Source organism: Colobus angolensis, unplaced genomic scaffold, assembly GCF_000951035.1.
Source record: "Colobus angolensis palliatus isolate OR3802 unplaced genomic scaffold, Cang.pa_1.0 Scaffold53, whole genome shotgun sequence".
Classification (NCBI taxonomy): Eukaryota; Metazoa; Chordata; class Mammalia; order Primates; family Cercopithecidae; genus Colobus; species Colobus angolensis.
Window position 1 is genome coordinate 3,656,472 of NW_012118821.1, and position 20,047 is coordinate 3,676,518.

The window sequence follows — 20,047 nt, forward strand, 5'->3', positions numbered from 1 at the left end:
GCTATACCTTGGGTTTTCCTTGGGGTTTAAGGATAGAAATGCATGAATAATCCAGCTCTAGTTAGCTTCGTGATCTGCCTAGACACTGAAAGCCTCTTCTCCTTCACTTTAAAAGTAACAGTGCTTCCTGACATCTTTTTCTATTTAGGCCAGGGAGTATACCTTTAGTTTTAAATCTCCTGTCTTCATTTAATTGCAATTGCAAGTAGGATGTTTGACTCACTTCTCTCCCCCCTCCTTCCTCCCATCACACTGGAAATTTAAAGTTGTGAAACAAACCAAACCTGTCCCTGCCTAATGGAACCAAACGTGGCAACACCTTATTTTAATGGCACACTTGATGGGTGCTTCACTAGAATGGAATCCTTCTAAATGCAAGCAATATGTTCAGTCCAAACAAACTAAAAATTACTCTCACAATGAATTCCAAATATTATGCTTAGACAAAACAACAAACTTATTAAACTCATAAACCTGCATCCCACAAGCAGAAAGACTTTCGTTCAGGTTACTAGGATGGTTACACCCCTCTTTTACAGAATGGACTCTACAAGCCTCAATAATCCCTCACCAAGAACTCTATCGGCTTTTGCCGAGACAAGGAGACAAAACAGAGAGATACTGATTTCCCATCCAAACACAGACTCCCTCACAGAAAAGCTTCTTGGTACTTAGCTGGGCTCCAAATTCTACTTTAATCCTCTTTCCTTTGTAACATGAGTCTTTCCATGACATAAACCATTTGACTCTGAAGGACAACCCTTCCAAAGGCCTCAGAGTTCCTTCTTAGAGCTGATAGATCATAATTAAAAGTAAAAGCACAGCGTCCTCTGATTTGACAGGGTTTTCTTCCCCCAGGAAACAAGGCTCCCTGATTTTGTCCTGTCTCTGACTGCCCCTTCTCCTTCTCCACAGACTGAGACACCACACTGAAGGGAAAAAATGGACAGGGACTGAACTGGGAAGAGACAAAAGTATGTTGAAATTGGCTCTGGCACACCCAGAGATAAGATCACGCCATCAAGAAAAAGACGCAGTTCCATCTGTCTGCGAGCAACCTGCTCACAAACTGGGACAAAGAGCTTCCTTCCAAAGGTTTGATAAAGACTTTCTAAAGCAACCAGGTTCCAAACACAGCACTTCAGGAGAAATGCCCAAATCTTCAGGGTGTCTTACCATGGAACGCACAACACAGTAAAACCAAGTCAGACTCTACATCTATCTACTTCTCTGATGTCACTTACTCCAGCGGGAGCTTGGCACACGTCTGGCAGAAAGTTCTTGCTGTTACTATTTTTAAAATTAAATGTGTGAATGAAAACTACAACATAATTCACTTTACAGTGTAAGGATTTAGGTGTTACCACTGGAAAAATCTCTTATTTTGTACTCCCAGGATTCATTATATCCTTTAACAGTGTGCTTACTATTCATGAAGATCATACCTACGCACAGATGATCAAAGAAATCCTGCAATTTCCTTTGACCGCAGCTGTTTTCCCATCTGCCATACTGGGTAGCTGACTCTACCAAAGGTGTCCCCACACCACCCCCAGACATCCCCTTCTTTAGTGCCTGCTGGCTCACAGGTCTCCCTCAGAGCTGGCTGGCCCAGTTTTCACTGGATTCCAATACAGCAGCTTTTTAGTTTATAATTTATCTTCCGTGCTTAACTGTTACTCATTCAACGTAAACGTTATAATATAATCCAACATAAATTATTTCTTACGAGCAAAGGTGCTCTCATTTATATTAGTGAGTCCATAAAGTTGTTCTATTAATAATAATACCTACATTTTTAAGTAATCTTCCCTGTCAATAACGTTTTCTATTCATTTCAAGGTCTAGAGTTTAACTTCCTCAGAAGACTCATTTGGATGACCAAGCACCAAGCACGTAACTGCATGGAGTACTGAGTGCTTTTTATGGGTGCTGGGCAGGCAGCCATGCCCCACTAACTATGAACATAGGTGAGGCAGCATAGCACAGTGCCTAGCATATAACAGGCACTCAAAGAAGTTAATGCTCTTTCCCTAACTTCTTTTTCCTCTGTTTATTTTAGATCTTCAGGCTTGGAGAGGCCCTTGCTTCTTATCATTCAGCAAATCTCAATGCTGTTGTAGACTCTTAAGATTTACAACTCAGGCAAGAAATTACACTCTAGGCCAAGATGCACAGCCCATTCAGTTCAGCCTATTCTAAACTCGCTTGGTTTAGAAAATACTGAAATTGTGGCAGAACAAACAGCCCCAATTTATAAACTGCATTCCCAAAGTTCATTTTTAAAGTGGCATAAAAACATTTTTCCTAAGAAAACACGATGTCATATATAAGATCTCAGGCTGTCCCCACAAACTTATGCCACTATCTACCTGGCTGGCGGAACTAGTGGCAGGAGCCTAGATCCAGCCCACGCCTTGTCCACGGCAGGCTCTAGGATAAGTGCTGGGCTCAGTTCTGAATTCCTGCAAAGGTGCACCGCTGGCTCCAGAGAAAATGTTGATCCAGCTGAGTTTGTGTATATCTTTCTCTCACCTCGCTGTATGCACCCCTCCCCTCAGCTCATAGGCCTCTGTTCTGCAGGAGACCAGTGCCCTCACCTTGTCCTACAAGTCCCAAACTTCAGCATCTTACCAGAGCTCCATCTTTTAATGCTTCAAAGGCAATTGCTTTTTCTCCCTGCAACAATTACCTCAAGCAGCTAATCTCAGCTGTGCATCAGGAAGAAAACTGATTATTTCACAATGAAATGTGAATGCCTGATGGCCTTTAACCTGTCCAGAGACCTCTGACTCTTAACTGCCCAAACAAATCTAATTTTGCGGGAGGACCATGAAAGGAATGAGATACACCTACACGACAGACAGATCCCACTAAGGGCCTGTTTCTGAGACATTTCTGCTTCTCAAAAAGCAACTTCCTTCTCTTCCACCACTTGGAAAAGGAACAAATTTTCGCAAGTTCCAAAACTTCCAAAAGTTTCCATGACAATGGTAGACATGTGTTTATGGTGATGAACAGAGTGCACACAGGGCCAGTGGAGATGGGTCCTAGCTTCGTCAGTGTTTTTCCCAAAGTGGAATGTAAACCAAAGCATTCACGATTCAACCCAAAACATCCTCAAACTATCGTCATTTCCAAATGGTGAAGCAGAAGCTACAGGTAAGATTCAGATGTTGACACTGGGCCAGATTTTCAGTTTTACTCATCCTGGCATGGCCAAAAGAGTACCTTAGAGATCACTAAAAGGGGAGGGGAGGAAATGCCACATAGCTCCAATAAACCCTTATGTTTGTGAGGAAGAAAGAACTGGAAGTCACATTAACAAATACCACATAAATACGTACAATTATTATGTGCCAAGTATAAATCTTAAAATTAAAAAAATCAACAAATGTATCCTAAATGAGAACAAGAAAGTAGATATTTTCAGAAAATAGTAAAAACAACAACAACAAAAACCCAACTATACAGGATTCTGCATGTATACTTGTTCACTCTTGCTGCCCTGAGGCATTAATTACTTTAAGAATAAAAACAGAAAACACCAAGTCGGCCAGGGAAAGCAAAAAACCTCGATACTTAATTAGAACACGCGCTTGAAGTTGCTGCCTGATACTAGCTTCAAAAGACGGTAGCCTCATTAAGAAATGGCACAACACCCTTCTGGCGGCAGGCAAAGGCTTAAAATCACGTCAGTGCTGGGGGTCTGAAAGGGGAAATGAAACTGAGTTTACCTACATCAATTAGCAATGCTACTAAGGCTACTTAAGCCGCTCCCCCAACAATATTTCTAATACAAATACGCTGCAGGCCTTCAGAATAAAACAAGCCATTATCCCTACCCGTCATCTTGGCTTTCATTACTCCCACCCCAAAGAGTGACACATCAAACAAACAAAGCACCCTGCCCATGCACTGGGCTTTTCGGCCAAGATCTCCAAGCCTCTGACAAGCACTTATTAATCCTGACAACACCCAATAAAGAAGAGTTGGCCACTCTAACCTTGTGAGTCTCCTGGGGGATTAAGGGGAAAGGACTGAGCTAGTGAGCTGAGGGACTAACCCAAGGTCATGGATAAGTTGGAAAAGGGAACTCAGGACTTATGGGCTCTTTATCACCTCCTCCACAATTTCTCAGTGAGGCCCCAGTGGCAAATAGCAAGTAACACTCCAGTCTGCTTTAAGAATAAAAGCATCGTGGGGCACAAGGCCAACACTTTTTATAGGCTGTTCTTAGTAGCCAGTGGACTGAGTCCTACTACGATATTTAATTTCAAAACAACCGTAACAACAATTATATAAAATGGAAAGTTTATCTATTTATTGCTTAGCCAAGCAACAAATTCTGGACTATGCAGCCACCTGACAATTGTATGTGACTGAGGTGGTTGGCAGGAAAACCCATCTAAAGCTACAATTACCTAAGCTTCCTTACTGCCTGGTGGGCCCAACTGCCTAGAGTCTGCAGTCTGAAAGGCACATGTTTGTCTTGGACATGACGACGATGATAAGAAAGAAGGGCAATTATAATACAAGCTTAACGTGACTCTCAAGACCCCGTCACATGATTTTCAAAAGCATTCTTGGGCAGGATAAAATGAAACCCTAATAGTCAGCGCCTAATACAGTATCTTATTCTTCAAGTTACTAAAATTCTTATTGAATACATAAAAGAAAAAGTAAAAAACAGAGACTTAAAAAGGACAAGAAGATGAACATAACTTCTTTCTACCAGGTCTCTGAGAGAATGCTATACCTAATATTGTAACGAAAACTAAAGATCAGCCTTCTGTTAACAACTGTCTGAAAAAATGACCTATGTTTCTATTGAGTTTTTTTTTTTCTCTCTTTTTTTTTGGGACAGGGTCTCACTCTGTTGCCTAGGTTGGAGAGCAGTGGCGTTATCTCAGCTCACTGTAACCCCCGCCTCCCGGGTTCAAGATTCTCCTACCTCAATCTCCAGAGTAGCTGGGATTAGAGGCGTGTGCCACCACGCCTGGCAACTTTTTGTAGTTTTAGAAGAGATAGGGTTTCACCATGTTGGCCAGTTTCACCAAACTCTTGGCCTCAAGTGATCCACCCGCCACAGCCTCCCAAAGTGCTGGGATTACAGGTGTGAAGCACCACTTCTGGCCTCTATTCAGTTTCTTGAGTTTCCAGTTTTTAAAGCAATCCAAAGAAAGAAAGAAATACAGGAACTCTAATAATGGAGTGAAGAGAAGGATCACACTCACAGGGAAGAAGGCAGAGGAAAGGCAGAAAGGACTTAAGAATATGATGAATTTGTCTTAAAGGGCACAAAAAGTCTCATTAGAGTCACCCAGATGGAGTAACTCCAGCCAATTAGAGTTACTCCATTTGAATTGGAGGCAGTTCTTCAATGGGAAAAGCACAAGACAGAAGAATCTTAACACGTAATCATATTTACAAGGTGATGATATGAAACAGAATACTATTAATAATCACTTATATTTAAGAGCCTTTCTCAAAGACACTCCAACAGTTTGATGGGCTTTGTTTCATGACTCCTTACACTTCCTTGAACAGAGGGAGGAGACAGAAAGCACCTCCACCGTGCAAATGAGGAAATGAGGCAAAGTGAATGGGGAGCCAGACTCAAGGCTGAACAGGCAGGAGTGGCAGACTGCAACTTAATCGCGGTGTTTCACACACACTGGACTCCACGCAAAGGATGGCAACAAAAAATGATCTGTTTTGGAGGAGGGGAGAATAGAAAGGGGAGAGGATAGTTTCATAACACCTGAGAATGAAAACACATAAAACTGTGGGAAAAAAAAAAAATCAGTTGTCAAATCATTAAATTTCTCCCTTTTTTTTTTTTTTGAGACAGAGTCTCTCTCTGTCGCCCAGGCTGGAGTGCAGTGGCCGGATCTCAGCTCACTGCAAGCTCCGCCTCCCGGGTTTACGCCATTCTCCTGCCTCAGCCTCCGGAGTAGCTGGGACTACAGGCGCCCGCCACCTCGCCCGGCTAATTTTTTTTTTGTATTTTTTTTTAGTAGAGACGGGGTTTCACTGTGTTAGCCAGGATGGTCTCGATCTCCTGACCTCGTGATCCACCCGTCTCGGCCTCCCAAAGTGCTGGGATTACAGGCTTGAGCCACTGCGCCCGGCCAAATTTCTCCCATTCTCAAACGGCTGGACATAAGGCGCCCAGACCTCACCACCCACCTTTGCTTCATCGTTGATGTCCCACGTGAAGGAAATGGCATTATACGCAATCTCCTCGATGTTACTGATAGTGTTGAAGCTTTCTTTATAGTCAGCTATAGGAAGCAGGGGAAGAGAAAATGAAAACTCATGAGTTTTAGTTTTAACATGGGATCCCAGCAGTTCAAAATAAGATCTATTTTTTAACATTATCACCTCTGGACAACTTAACATTTTGTTTGGTTAGAAGAAGTTCAAAATATGAAGAAAAAGAATCACAGAGTTTTTGTAATAGAGGCAAGCTTAGACATATTTAATTCAATCTCATTATGTCACAATTAGGAAATTTAGGTCTAAAAAGTTTAAATAACAGTCCCAAGGTCACAAAACTGCTCTGTAGAACCAAGATTAGAACTGAGTTCTCATTCTCCTGAAAAGGCAACAAGAGCATTACAAAAGGTAAAGGAAAAAAGTAACACTAATATTAACAGCCATCTGTGATACAGACAATGGTTTTACATGAAAATAACATACATGGCAAGGATAGAGGTCTGTGTAACGCTACTTCAGTAAATACGAATTTGCACAGGTTTGCCACTACAGCTCACAGATAGGTTAGTTACACAGTTTAGCACATGACTAGGGAAGACTGTTAGGCAACTGCACAGCAGCAGTATCTTTTTTTACTTATTTTCTTTTACTTGTTTTTTTTCTCTATCTCCATCATGTCCAAATAATAATCAGAATCTATTAAAGAAGATATTACCCCTTAAAGCAATTGCAGACTGAAAAGTGGGGACATTCTCAGGTTAGCCAGCTACATGGCTTCTGGCCCTAGTGTCCTGTGGAAAGCCACCACGTGGGCACATGTCCCATTACTGCATGGGAGGAATGGTGAGCGCACTGGTTCCAGGAGGCCGAGGACAGCGTTTGGAACAGATCAGTAGCTGGCATAAAAATTCAAATGCTTTCGGCAGGAAGCTGATCACTGCCAAAAATAACTGGATTTAGAAACTGGATGGCTGTACCTCTGGGAATAAGAGCGGGCTCTTGAGCTGCTTACCTATGTCAATGCATCTTTGTTTAGCAGTGTGCTGCCGGGAGTGCCAGTACTTCCAATGCCTTAACTGATCTTCTCTGCTTTTGTCTTCAGCAAAAACCACCATGATCACACTCTGTGAAAGAGAATGCATTACAACATAAAGACATTGAAGGGTGAGTATGTTTTTGAAAATGTATTTAATATTATATTTTACAGTGAAGGCTTAAAGCTGCAATTTCAGGCAGTCATTCAGAGCTGCTTCAGACCTAGAAATGTTAGACTCTGACTAGCTTTCCTAGAGAACAGGACTAAGATCAGAACTTACTCGAACTTTGCTGATGGGATGATGGATTCCTTCATTGCTGCTCACCTCCTTTAAGGTGATAGGATAGAACTGGCCTTTGTTCAGGTATGTCATGGTACTATCTCCCGGCTTCTGTCGAAGTGATTTTGAAGCTTCTAGGGTATATTCAAAGTTGTTCCTAAAGGACAAAAAAAGTCACAGGTCTCTAAATCTACTCTCGTGGAAGTTTGCTATACATCATATTATAAATAGCGTTTGCTATCTTTTTCATGATAAAGAAAATCTGAAACAAAAGTACTCAGCAGCTGAAAATTCTCAAGTCTCTCAGATGTGGAAGTACAAATTATTGCCGATTAAAAATTCTATGATGTGATGGATGTTAGCAATCGGACATCCTGAGTTTGAGGGCTCAAGATATTAAAGATACTAATAGGTGGAAAGGACTTTGGAAGGAACTTCTCACAAGACATGCTGCCAATCTGGTATTTCTCCAGCAGAGGTTTCAGACAGGTGGCTGGTGTTCCTCTGACTAAATTCCTTTTGGCCTATATAGCACTTTTTTGTTGTTTCTACTTGTAATTTAAATGTCTTTAATAGCAGGCACTCCCCAATTCTCGACATTACCTATTACCTAACACTACCACTCATATGTGCCCCTAAAGTTATTTTTCCTTCCCAGGCCACGGCTCAGCAGATTACACCTATTTTTGTAACTAAAGTTTTATTAGCACATAGCCACATCATTTGTTTACATATTACCTATGGCTACTTTTGCACAGCAGCAGACCAGGGTAGTTGCAAAAACATATAGAGGTTGTATGGCCCACAAAGCCTGAAATATTTACTCTCTGACTCTTTATAGAAAAAGTTAGCTGACCCCTATCCCAAACCCTAAAGGCATTTCCGTTTGGGACTCCTGCATCTTCAGGCAGATCTATAAGGGAAGTCTTAGTTCCCATAAAATCTTAGACACTTTTAAAACCATAAAATATAACACATGTAAAAAACACCTAAAACAAAATATGAGTTCCCAATTAACATGAAAAATATTCATATTGCCAGAGTGAGATACGATTTTGTGAGGTCAAAAGAAAGTTGTCAGCTCAGAAAAAAGTTGACTTCATTTATTTTATCGTTAGTGAGGCTGATAAAAAAAAAAAAAGCTTTTATCACTTTTTTATCACTTGATATTCCTCCTAAATTCTCACCTAATTATATATTTTTGGCAACAGAAAGGACGTCAGAGACCTAATTTAATCCCGTCATCTCTCCTATTAGATTCCATTCTACTACCATCACATAAAGAAACCAAAAGAAAGAAAAAGCACCAACACCAAGAATTAAGGAAACTTGAAACATAGTTTAAAGAGTTCAAAATTAAAAGCACTGAAGCAGATGTCCTCTACCCAAGACTGTACCACAGTAAAAGTAGTAAGATAAGGGGAAAGCCTGCTAAAGCCACCTTTGATTTATCAAGTTAATGTGAAAGGAGTAAGTTATAAAAGCTGCAAATTAAAAATCAAATTAAAAGACATCTATTACCCAGAAACACTGTCAAAAACATAGTCCTCTGAATTCATGCCAGGCATCCGCAGACTGAGATCCGAGGGGAAGAAAACCTGAAATATCAATGTGATAAGCCACAACTATTTAACTGGTTATCATGGTTACTAAAGACCAAGCTCTGGTACTGCATAAAAGTATGTGGCTTACAGCAACCCACTATCCTTTCCATATTTATTTTTGAATAAAAATGTTGAAACTACAAATATTAAAAAAATTAAGACAGAGAAAATATCCACTTTTATATGCTACTCAAGTAAATGACAACAAGCTGTGTAGGTATCCCCACTAAATGCTTCTGACACACGACCCCCTTTTCTGTCTTTCACACACATCCCAGCTCTGTTCAAACACTAGGATCTGCAACCAAAATGTCATGACTTTAAAGAGTCACCCTATCATTATATCAAGTTAAGACACAGCATCAAGTTCACACCACAGCTGAAGAGATGTGGTGCATTTTCTCGGGAAAGGCTAACATTCTGCCCCTAACTCCACATGCAGAGATGGATGCTCTTTACCTCACCGAGTCATTAAGTATGGTTTCTAACACCTTCAGTCCCTAACTTTTAGCTGAGTGAGGTATTCATCACCATAGAACCCCCAGAACTATTTGGAATTAATTTGTAAACTTCACACAATGCATTTGTGCTCTCCCTGACTATATTGCCAACCAAGAAACATCAAGCAAAGACATAATAACTCATTTTATATAAAGACCAGTTCCAGGGAGCTTGTTTGGCGCCGGGAGAAGTGCTAAAAACAGACTATGAGAATCTACCTGTGGTCAACAGAAGATTATGTATGGGGTTCTCTTTCTCTTTCTCCAGCAAATCACTTAGCTGAACTCATAATTGTTAACTCACTGCTGGTAAGATTAGCCATGCACCCTTGATAACAACTTCTGGTTTTATAGGTTTAGCTTCCAAATTATACCCATGGGCCTTTTCTCTTAAAAAAAAAAAAAAAAATCTTTTATTCCTAATCCATTCATTTCAGGCCGAGTTTCACGCTTACATAACAAGGAAAAGGTGGAACCCAATACTTATACAAACACACAGGCGTCTTAGGAAGATGTTTGTTTCCTGTACCTCCTGAACGCCTTCCTTGAAGGTCTCTGAGAAGGTCGAGTCTGGAGTCCGCCTTTGAGCATTTGGGCCTTGAGCACCAGAGCTGAACTGGTCAGTACTGAGATTCCGATCGAAAACCACCACCCGCTCAGTGGGCTCAGGATGATACACTACTGGGGGGATTCCCACAGCAAAGCCATGCGGCTGGGTTTCTGTCTTGATGGAGTGGGTAGGCATCGTTGCTATGGAGACAGTGACTGTCGTATCTGGAGCTGTCAGATGGCCTCTCTTATCAATGCCGAGCTGGTTGCCATGGGGAAGGACAATGTTAAACGGCACATTTTTCAGTACTTGCACTCTGTTTTCTCCAGCAGAAATGAGGGGCTGCTCTGTCACGATTGGTATGCTGTTTCTTTAAGAAAAGAAAACTGCTTTCAAACTCGATGTTGATGTAGTTCTTTGACAATTTTTATTTTCCTAATGGCACTGGGCTGTTGGGTCCTGTGCAATAGCAATACACTTGACAGGGAATAAACAGAAAACATCAAAACTACCCATTACTAGGTAAAGGGGAAAAGGCTTTCTGGTTATCGTTCAAATAAAATCGAAACATATTAAGTAAAATTTCATTTGAAATACTAAGTACTCAGAGCTCTCCTCTAACAAGCTTTACTTTCCATAATCCTAAAAAAAAAAATTACTATGTTTTACTAGAAACCTGAAGCTATGTGATCTGATCAACTGGGGTTACAGCATAGACGCCAGGGTCAAACTGCCTGGGTTCAAGTTCTGTGTCACCTGAGCATGCTACTTCATCTTTTAGTAACTGAATCCTCACCTGTAAAATGGGGACAATAATGGCATGCATTCTCATCAGGTTGAGATGAGATGATACACTAAAATGTGTATAATAATGCCTGACACACAGTCTTCAAGAAGTATGAGCCATTATTACTTGGTCACCACTTTTCCAACCACCTATGGTATTTGGCTTTCTCCTTCTTTTTTTTCTTTTTTTTGAGACAGAGTCTTGCCCTTGTGGCCCAGGCTGGTGTGCAATGGCATGATTTTTGGCTCACTACAACCTCCACCTCCCGGGTTCAAGCGATTCTCCTGCCTCAGCCTCGCAAGTAGCTGGGATTACAGGCATGTGCCACCACATTTGGCTCATTTTTGTATTTTTAGTAGAGACTAGGTTTCACCATGTTGGCCAGGCTGGTCTCGAACTCCTGACCTAAGGTGATCTACCTGCCTCAGCCTCCCAAAGTGCTGGGATTACAGGCGTGAGCCACCGCACCCGGCCTGGCTTTCTCTTTCACCCAAGAAAACCTATTGTTACATTATATCAGTAGACACATCTGCTTTTTATAAAATTAAATTTTGGTTTGATAAATAATTTGAGCAATACAAGATGACTTCCAGTGGGTAAAATGAATGAGTTTTCAAAGCCCCCAGAAATCATATAGCCTGAAGCTTTAAGAAACAGGCAAATTGGGAATTCTGTACATTTCAAGATCAATAAAACTGTTTGAACCCTGAACCATAAATTCAGTCCCAGGAATTTATCCTAAAACAGAAAAAAATCTAGAAAGTTGTTCCTTAAGGTTTCAAAATAGTGAAAACTAGGTATAGCGGCAATTATAAGGATATTTAGAGTTTGCTTCAGAACGTTCCAGCAAAAATAAATAAAATAAAAACATGAATTAATCTCAAAGTTGAAGAAGATGGAAGAATACATCAAACGAGGAATTGTGTTGATAACTGTTGAAGCTGGTCATGGATACATGTGGGCTTATACTATTTCTCTATTTTTATTATGTTTGAAAATGCCCATAATGAAAAGTAAAAAAGCCACGAGTCCTCTTCCAAAGGATAATTATGAAGATTAAAACACAGAGAAAATGTTTACGAAACAAACTAAGTAGAAGAAAGTATACCACCAAATCCTATCTGTGAACAAAACCACAACCACATAAAATTTGCTTGCACACCAAAACAATGAATAAAGCAATCATCAGGATAATGGGATACTGGGTGATGTTCTTTCTTCCTTTAAATATGTTTTATTCCTTGATTGATAATAAAACACAGGGCAATTTAAAAGGTGTCTTTTTAAAGTTTTTCATGGCTATAAAGACAAGCATTAATTAAATTTTCTAAACGTTTTAATCTAAAATATTTCACAAATAATTTCAACAGGAATTTGAATACAATTTAACTTGCTTTATTCAGTTTTACTTAGGCAGCTGTTAAGAGTCAATTGGTACTTAATTTTTTTAATGGACCACTGCCACATCTTCTAAAGAAAACTTCAAAAACAAATAAGCAAATACTTAAGTTATTACTAAAACTATCCCTTTGGAGGAGGAGAAAGTTAGTGCTTTCATTCTAGAAAAGGCAACTACTGTGCCCAAAGAGAAAAGGAACTTTTCAGAGCAACAGAGGCAAATCACTGATGAAATCTGAATTTAGATAATAAGCGTCCAGCTTACCTATCTCTTCCACTAGTGATTGTTCATTCAAACAAACTCCCATTTTGCTGTTACAGAAACGCGGCATTTCCCCCTGCACTCTTTACGGTGTTATGCAGTGAATGTTACCTTTTGCTGTGATCTGGTTCGGGGTGCTCCACCTCTGGCTTTGCTGTTGATGACCTTCTCTCTCTTGGAACCTGATATTAGCACACATGAAAAGAATTTAGCTCTTATCCAGTGAAGTGCAGTTTACCCAAAGATACAGCCTTTTATTTTTCAGTAAATTTAATCATTCATTTATCTACTGATTGCCTAACAAACACCAGGCTATGGGGACACACAAAGAAAAAGACAGTATCTGTCCTCAGTGAGCTTAAAATCTAGTCACCCATCTGGTTGATTTGTAAAAAGTAACTGTTATTGAGTTGCCAAATAAACTCAGGGCATGATACATTTATTCTGTCATGGAGTTTGGGTCTCATCTCTTCAAAGAAATACTTCCACTGGCCGAAGCTGGTGGCTCATGTCTGTAATCCCAGCCACTTCGGGAGGCCAAGGTGGGAGGACTGTTTGAGCCCAGGAGTTTGAGACCAGCCTGGGTAATATAGTGAAACTCATTTCTACAAAAAAAAATTTAAAAATCAGCCAGGCGTGGTGGCATGTGCCTGTAGTCTCAGCTACACAAGAGAGACTGTGGTGAGGAGATCGCTTCAGCCCGGGGGCAGAGGTTACAGAGAGCAGAGATTGCGCCACTGCACTCCGGCCTGGGCGACAGAGCAAGACCCTTCCTGACTCAAAAAAAAAAAAAAAGAAAAAAAGAAATACCTCTGCCCTGGTTTTACTGGTTTATCTACACAACATTAGAGAAGAAGCTACTGAAAACACAACAGAGCTCTTCCAACTTTCTCAGGGCTCTTTCCTACTACTCTCCATTCAGATCAAACGCAAAAGCAGAAGGAACAGCCATGTTAACCATTCGTTTCTTCTAAGATCCAAATGAGGGCTTCATATGATCACTGTCTTTAGATATGCTGGGATTCATACGTCCATCACCCAAAGGACAAGTCTAACTCAGTGTTCTATTCCTTTTTTGGTTCTTTTCTTTGCAAGGGAAGTGAAAAGTAGGCAAACGTTAGTGAGTGTCCTGTAGAAATAACTCAACTGAGATTTTACACCATTGCACGCTCCAAAATGGCTAAGGTGCTTAAAAATGGCTTTCAGCGTGAAAATTCTATTCCTGCATCCTTGTTTTCACCATTAAAGACAAAACACTGCTGGCTGGGTGCGGTGGCTCACTCATGTAATCCTAGCACTTTGGGAGGCCGAGGCGGGTAGATGACGAGGTCAAGAGATCAACACCATCCTGGCCAACACGGTGAAACCCCATCTCTACTAAAAATACAAAAAATTAGCCGGGCGTGGTGGCGCACGCCTATAGTCCCAGCTACAGCCTCCTGTAGGCAGGGGGCTGAGGCAAGAGAATCGCTTGAACCCAGGAGGCGGAGGTTGCGGTGAGTTGAGATTGTGCCACTGTACTCCAGCCTGGGCGATAGAGCGAGACTCTATATAAAAAAATAATAAAATAAAAATTAAAAAACAAAAAAACAAAAAACAAACAAAAAAACCACTGCTTCTCTATTAACAATATGCTTTTCAAGCTTTATCAAAATTATTATGTAATAATGACAGATGCTTACAACCAAAGACCTGAAACAAACAATTCAGTTTATTTAAAAAAGAAAATAGGCCAGGCACAGTGGCTCACGTCTGTAATCCTAATACTTTGGGAGGCTAAGGCAGGAAGATTACCTGAGGCCAGGAATTTTAGACCAGCCTGGGCAACATAGTGAGACTCCGTCTCTACAAAAAATTTTAAAATTAGCCAGGCATGACCTGTAGTCCTAGTTACTGAAGAAGCTGAGGCAGGAGAATCATTCAACCCCAGGAGGTTGAGGTTGCACCGAGCTACGACTGCACCACTACACTCCAGCCTGGGTAAGAGTGAGACTCTGCTGCTAAAAATAATACTACTACTAAATGAAAAATTAAAAAGAAGAAGAAGAAGAGAAAATAAATTTACACCTATCACAAGAAGTCTGACAAATAAATACCACTGAAATTGTCACCCTTCACAGACAGACGTGAGGATTTATTTGCTTATGAGACACAGGGGTAGTATACCTAGTGTTATTACACTGGTCTTTCTGGCACGAAACTTGTACCAACAAGTTTCTCCCATTCTCAAAAGTTTCACTTAAAAATGTGCAACTTCATAATAAATGTTTTAGGAACTTAATTTATAGTAAGTCAATAAAACAAGCTATAAGAACAGATATATAATAATTTCCACTTCAAAGGAGCTCTTCATGGCTATGTTTCCCTGGTAAGGGTTTCTTCTAGCATCATTAGTGATTACACAAGTTTCTGTTCATATTCAAAGAAAAAAGACCTTACCTCAATCCCTAGCCCCAACTTAGTTAGACACATGGCCTCACACTTGGAAATAATCACCCAATTTTTTTTTTTTTTTTTGGAGATAGGGTCTGTCTCTGTCACCCAGGCTGGAGTGTAGGGATATGGCATGATCTCAGCTCACTGTAGCCTCCAGCTCCCAGGCTTAAGTGATCCTCCCACCTCAGCCTCCTAAGTAGCTGAGACTACAGGCATGCGTGTATTAACTAGCGAATTTCTGTATGTATGTATGTATTTATTTATTTATTTTTGGGTAGAGACAGGGTCTCGTCATGTTGCTCAGGCTAATCACCCTAATTTTAATAATAAAACTATCTCCTAGGCTTTTTTCACCTCTGTATTTCTTATATTAAGGAAAGAATACAGTGCCAGAATGTAGCCAATGGCCAGCAGCTGGCGATTCTGAGTAAAGGTATTTGGGAATTAATTATCCTCTTAAGTTTTATGTAGGTTTGAAAGTTTTTAAAACAAAAATATAGCAAAAATAAACTGTAAAAAATATACACTACATTCATGAGAAGATGCTTGTCATTCAGAAGCTTCTGGTAATCCCAAACAGATCCTGTTTTCATACAGGTACTGATGACAACACAATGATTGCACAAGTTAGTCACACAGAGTGACAATGAGACAAAGGCCCCATGGCAAAGCTGTGCTTGAACGTAGTCTGCTGTTTTAAGTAGCACCCTAAAGACGTAGCCACCCCCAAATGTGTGTTCCTGGTCAGAAGGAAGAATGGAGAGGTGAACCCAGAAGAAAAGCGGTATGTACCCTGCATTAGAAAGACAGTGGCCTCGGCCATGAATCAGACTAGGGCCCCAGATGCACACATCCTAGCTATGACCTCTGAGTGAGAAGTCGCACACAGGCTGGTAACATGTCTAGCATAACAGTGACAGCTAGTGTTATCAGGACAATGATGATGATGACACAGATCAGCAGTGTCATTTCCAGATAATGAAAACCATGTAAAATTCCATGCAGAGTATAGATTATAAGACTACTCCAAATCTCTAGAAACAAGCAACAAGGCCGGGCGCGGTGGCTCAAGCCTGTAATCCCAGCACTTTGGGAGGCCGAGACGGGCGGATCACGAGGTCAGGAGATCGAGACCATCCTGGCTAACACGGTGAAACCCCGTCTCTACTAAAAACTACAAAAAACTAGCCCGGCGACGTGGGGGCGCCTGTAGTCCCAGCTACTCGGGAGGCTGAGGCAGGAGAATGGCGTGAACCCAGGAGGCGGAGCTTGCAGTGAGCTGAGATCCGGCCACAGCACTCCAGCCTGGGTGACAGAGTGAGACTCCGTCTCAAAAAAAAAAAAAAAGAAACAAGCAACAAAACATATCCTGATCTTGGAACTAGACAGTCCTAGACTAGAGAATATGGTTTCAAAGGTTCTGTAGTATCATTTCAGGAAGGGAAATCATCCTGACTACACAGGAATAAAGGTGAAAGGTAAATGAGCCCTGCCCACTTTCCATGGCACTAAGAACCACCTTCAGTGAGATGCTCAAACCCAAGAAGACACATCTAGCATCCTCTTTTATGGTGGTTTCACCTTCTGGATACAGCCACAGCAGCTGACTGCTTTGCATGTTTTAAAAACAACCCTTTGATTCTACAATCACAGATTTTTAGCTTTGAACCACAGTAAGTCAAAGTACTCATTAAACTATTTATAGTCACTACAGAAGCAACTTGCATGGCATTCTACCAGCAAATGACTGTTTTATATGCTGCTGAATCAAGTGCATTGGAGACTGCTGTTAAGGGTTTTAAAGGCAGGCAAACCCACCTTGTAGTAGTCATAGAGCAGGCCCAGCGCAGCAGCGCTGTCTTCGTCTCCATTGATGCTCATCATCGCTTTGGTCGCTGCAGTGAGAGGGTTTTCCAGGAAGGATTTCCAGGCCTCATCCTCACTAGTGTAGGACCGCCGCTGTGGATAAAGTGCTTCATTCTGAAGAACCAACACTGGCCGTTTGCTTCAGAGAAATTAAAAAAACAAAAACAAAAAAACACATACTTTTCTACTGCAAGGCATCATAAGCTACCAATTCCTTGACATTCCTATAAAACAGCTTATTGTTTCATCAATGACCCTAGGAAGTCAAATTAAGACAAGACCAGAAGACAAACCACATTAAGTGCAGACCAATGGGTCCCACAGTAAGACATAAAGTGTCTAGGCAGCCAGAGAACTGGCAGTTCACTTACACATGGAACTCAGGATACACAATTTGGCAAAAAAGCAAAACAAAACCATCCCTGAGAAAATGCCACACTATTCAAATACTTTCCATAAACAAACAGGAGGACACAGTAAGGAAAAGAGAATATCTGTTCTCTTCCAACAACAATCAGGACTGTCCCCTCTTGAGAAGAGCATGTGCCGTTCATCACACTGCTACGTTATTCCCTCTCTACTGTGGCTGCCAGGCCTTAAAAATTCCTACCTGAGCCTGTAATCCCAGCACTTTGGGAGGCCGAGACGGGCGGATCACGAGGTCAGGAGATTGAGACCATCCTGGCTAACACGGTGAAACCCCGTCTCTACTAAAATATACAAAAAATTAGCCGGGCGAGGTGGCAGTCGCCTGTAGTCCCAGCTACTCGGGAGGCTGAGGCAGGAGAATGGCGTGAACCCGGGAGGCGGAGGAGTTTGCAGTGAGCTGAGATTCGGCCACAGCACTCCAGCCTGGGCGGCAGAGCGAGACTCCGTCTCAAAAAAAAAAAAAAAAAAAAAAAAAAAATTCCTACCTGAGCACAGTGGGGAGGGGAGAAGCAGCAGAAAGGAAAAGGGATACTTCACGCAATCCTTGGGGGTATATGAGAAAGCCAGAATATTCTACTGATTAGCAGCAGATTGAGCATGGAATGTGGCCAAAGGGGACTGTAAATCAATAAAGAGGCATAATTTTCTGGCATGGGAGTTAACTGTTTATCTTAGAGATAAACACTTAAGAATCTCCAACAATAAACGAAGCCACTGAACAAAAAGATTTAAAAAAAAAAATAGGTGGGAAAATCTGCCTTTTAAAAAGTCTTTACTAGTTTTCCACACTGCACAAGAACTGTTTCATTTTAACACTGTAGTTTGGTGGGAAAAATCCAAAAAAATCAATGGCGATCTTAGTGAAACCTTACAGAAGATTTAATTTAAAAGATTAAAGCAAACATTACTAATTCCAAAAACCTGAAATGTAAACAGTCTCAACAACTGTTCAGTTGGTACTATTTAATAAGTCAATAAAGAGAAAAAATGGAACACTGACTCTAGTAAAACAAAGCAGTTTATTTTCAAGGAGAAAAATAAATTTTAAATGTTTGGAACTCCTCTGAATTATTACTATTCTAACAAGCAAATTGAAGGACTGGCTCTCATTGCAACACATAAATGAAATATGTAAATGGCCTAAAGGTAACCTACCTATTTTAAAAGTGAATGTAGAAAGACTGATTATCTTTTCAAGTAATCAACAAAGGTTAGGGTTTGGGAATCACCCAGGGCCTTTAAAAACAGATAGATTTAGAAAAAGGTGAACATCTTCAAAAAAGGGGGAAAAAAATCCAACAATGTATCCTCAATCAAAATGAAGTGTTATTTGAAAGCCAATGTTTTTACTCACTCATGGCATAAATCTTACATTTGGTAAGGAAGTCTTGAGGTGGTATACTATTTTAACACAAAACAAACATAAAAGGCTGTTCAAAGCCAGCAGATCATTTGTCTAAAAATGGAGATTGCTTACACAAATCTCAACTTTTAAGAAAATAAAGAAATATACAAAGTGGCATTCCCTGAGCCATCAGTACCAGAGTACAACAGCTACTGAACGGGTGGTGCCATGGACTGATTTACTGGTGTATTGCTAAGCTATAATTAATAGCATAATAGCTACCTCCAGAAGACTATGACAGCACTTGGCTGTTCAATTCCCTTAATGCTAGTTTTCAACTTCCTTCTTCTCCCACCCACATCCCAAATTTGTACAAGCAATAGAAAATAGAAAAATGGCTTTATGTTTGGAATCACCCTGAAGCTGTTTCATATTTCCAAAGCCTGCCTAAGGCCAAAATGTTAGCTTTGGAAATTTTGCCTTATCTAAACTATACGTCAAGAAATAAACACAAAACCAGTTGCCTTTGTCTACTTCCTCATGACAGTCAGGAAGGAGGAGGCTTCAGTCGCTGAAGGCTCATCATCACTTTCAGGTGAGCCTTAAACCCTGCGTCAGCGATCTCTCAGACTTCTCAAATATGTTTCAGGCAATAATTTAACTGCATATTCTACAACACAAGAGTAATCCATTTAAGATACTGCATACAAAATATCTATCTCATCCAGAAAAAGAACACACTGACAAAAACCGATCCTTCACAAATAACTAAGAAACTGGCAGGGAAACCTATCTGCCTTAAACTTAACTGATCTGAAATATACTGACTGACTTGGTGCGATTTCCCTTTTTTTGTCCTTTAGTAAGTTTTTAAGAATTTTAGAACAATTTTATATTTTCAGAAAAGCTGCAAATACAGAAATATCCCTCGCCCAGTTAATCCCCCATGCTTTATTATTACATTACCACCTTACATTTGTCGAAATATGCTTTTAAATCATAAACTCTAAAAGGCATATTAGCTTGTACAGTACTTTCTCGTTTAACACCCGGATTTCAAAGTTTCATCCTCCTGATTCTCTCGAGCACTAAAAACACGGTAATCTGTAATTACCATCAATGATGCAAGTGGCAAAATAACTCCTACAGCCGTTTTCCCACTCATACCGCCAGCCAGTGAAAAGTAAACGCCCGGACATCGGGGCACTTCAACCTTCCCCTACATTTCTGTTTTGGAAGTTCCAGCAGGTCGCCGAGTGACGAGCCTGAGACCACAGATTACCTGGAGAAGTCCACCTGTCCCGACACGGCGAGCTCCCCACCGGGCTCCTG

General features: G+C 40.7%; 1 protein-coding gene across 2 annotated transcripts in view; it reads right to left on the reverse strand.

The window, feature by feature from the left end:
• The window catches only part of GRHL1 (grainyhead-like 1 (Drosophila)), a 51,609-nt gene extending 32,224 nt beyond the window's left edge, over positions 1-19,385 (reverse strand). Inside the window, exons 1-8 of one of the 2 annotated variants that reach the window (XM_011960919.1) lie at positions 19,233-19,385; positions 16,894-17,080; positions 12,751-12,821; positions 10,172-10,562; positions 9,060-9,136; positions 7,539-7,695; positions 7,235-7,346; positions 6,193-6,287 (exon numbers count right to left, since the gene is read on the reverse strand). In XM_011960919.1, the coding sequence (XP_011816309.1) occupies positions 6,193-6,287; positions 7,235-7,346; positions 7,539-7,695; positions 9,060-9,136; positions 10,172-10,562; positions 12,751-12,821; positions 16,894-16,959 (969 nt within the window). In that variant the 5' untranslated portion in view covers positions 16,960-17,080; positions 19,233-19,385. Of the gene's footprint in view, positions 1-6,192; positions 6,288-7,234; positions 7,347-7,538; positions 7,696-9,059; positions 9,137-10,171; positions 10,563-12,642; positions 12,822-16,893; positions 17,081-19,232 lie in introns of those variants that run through there. The other variant, XM_011960920.1, reaches the window with a different exon arrangement.
• Between the last annotated feature and the right edge of the window lie 662 nt (positions 19,386-20,047).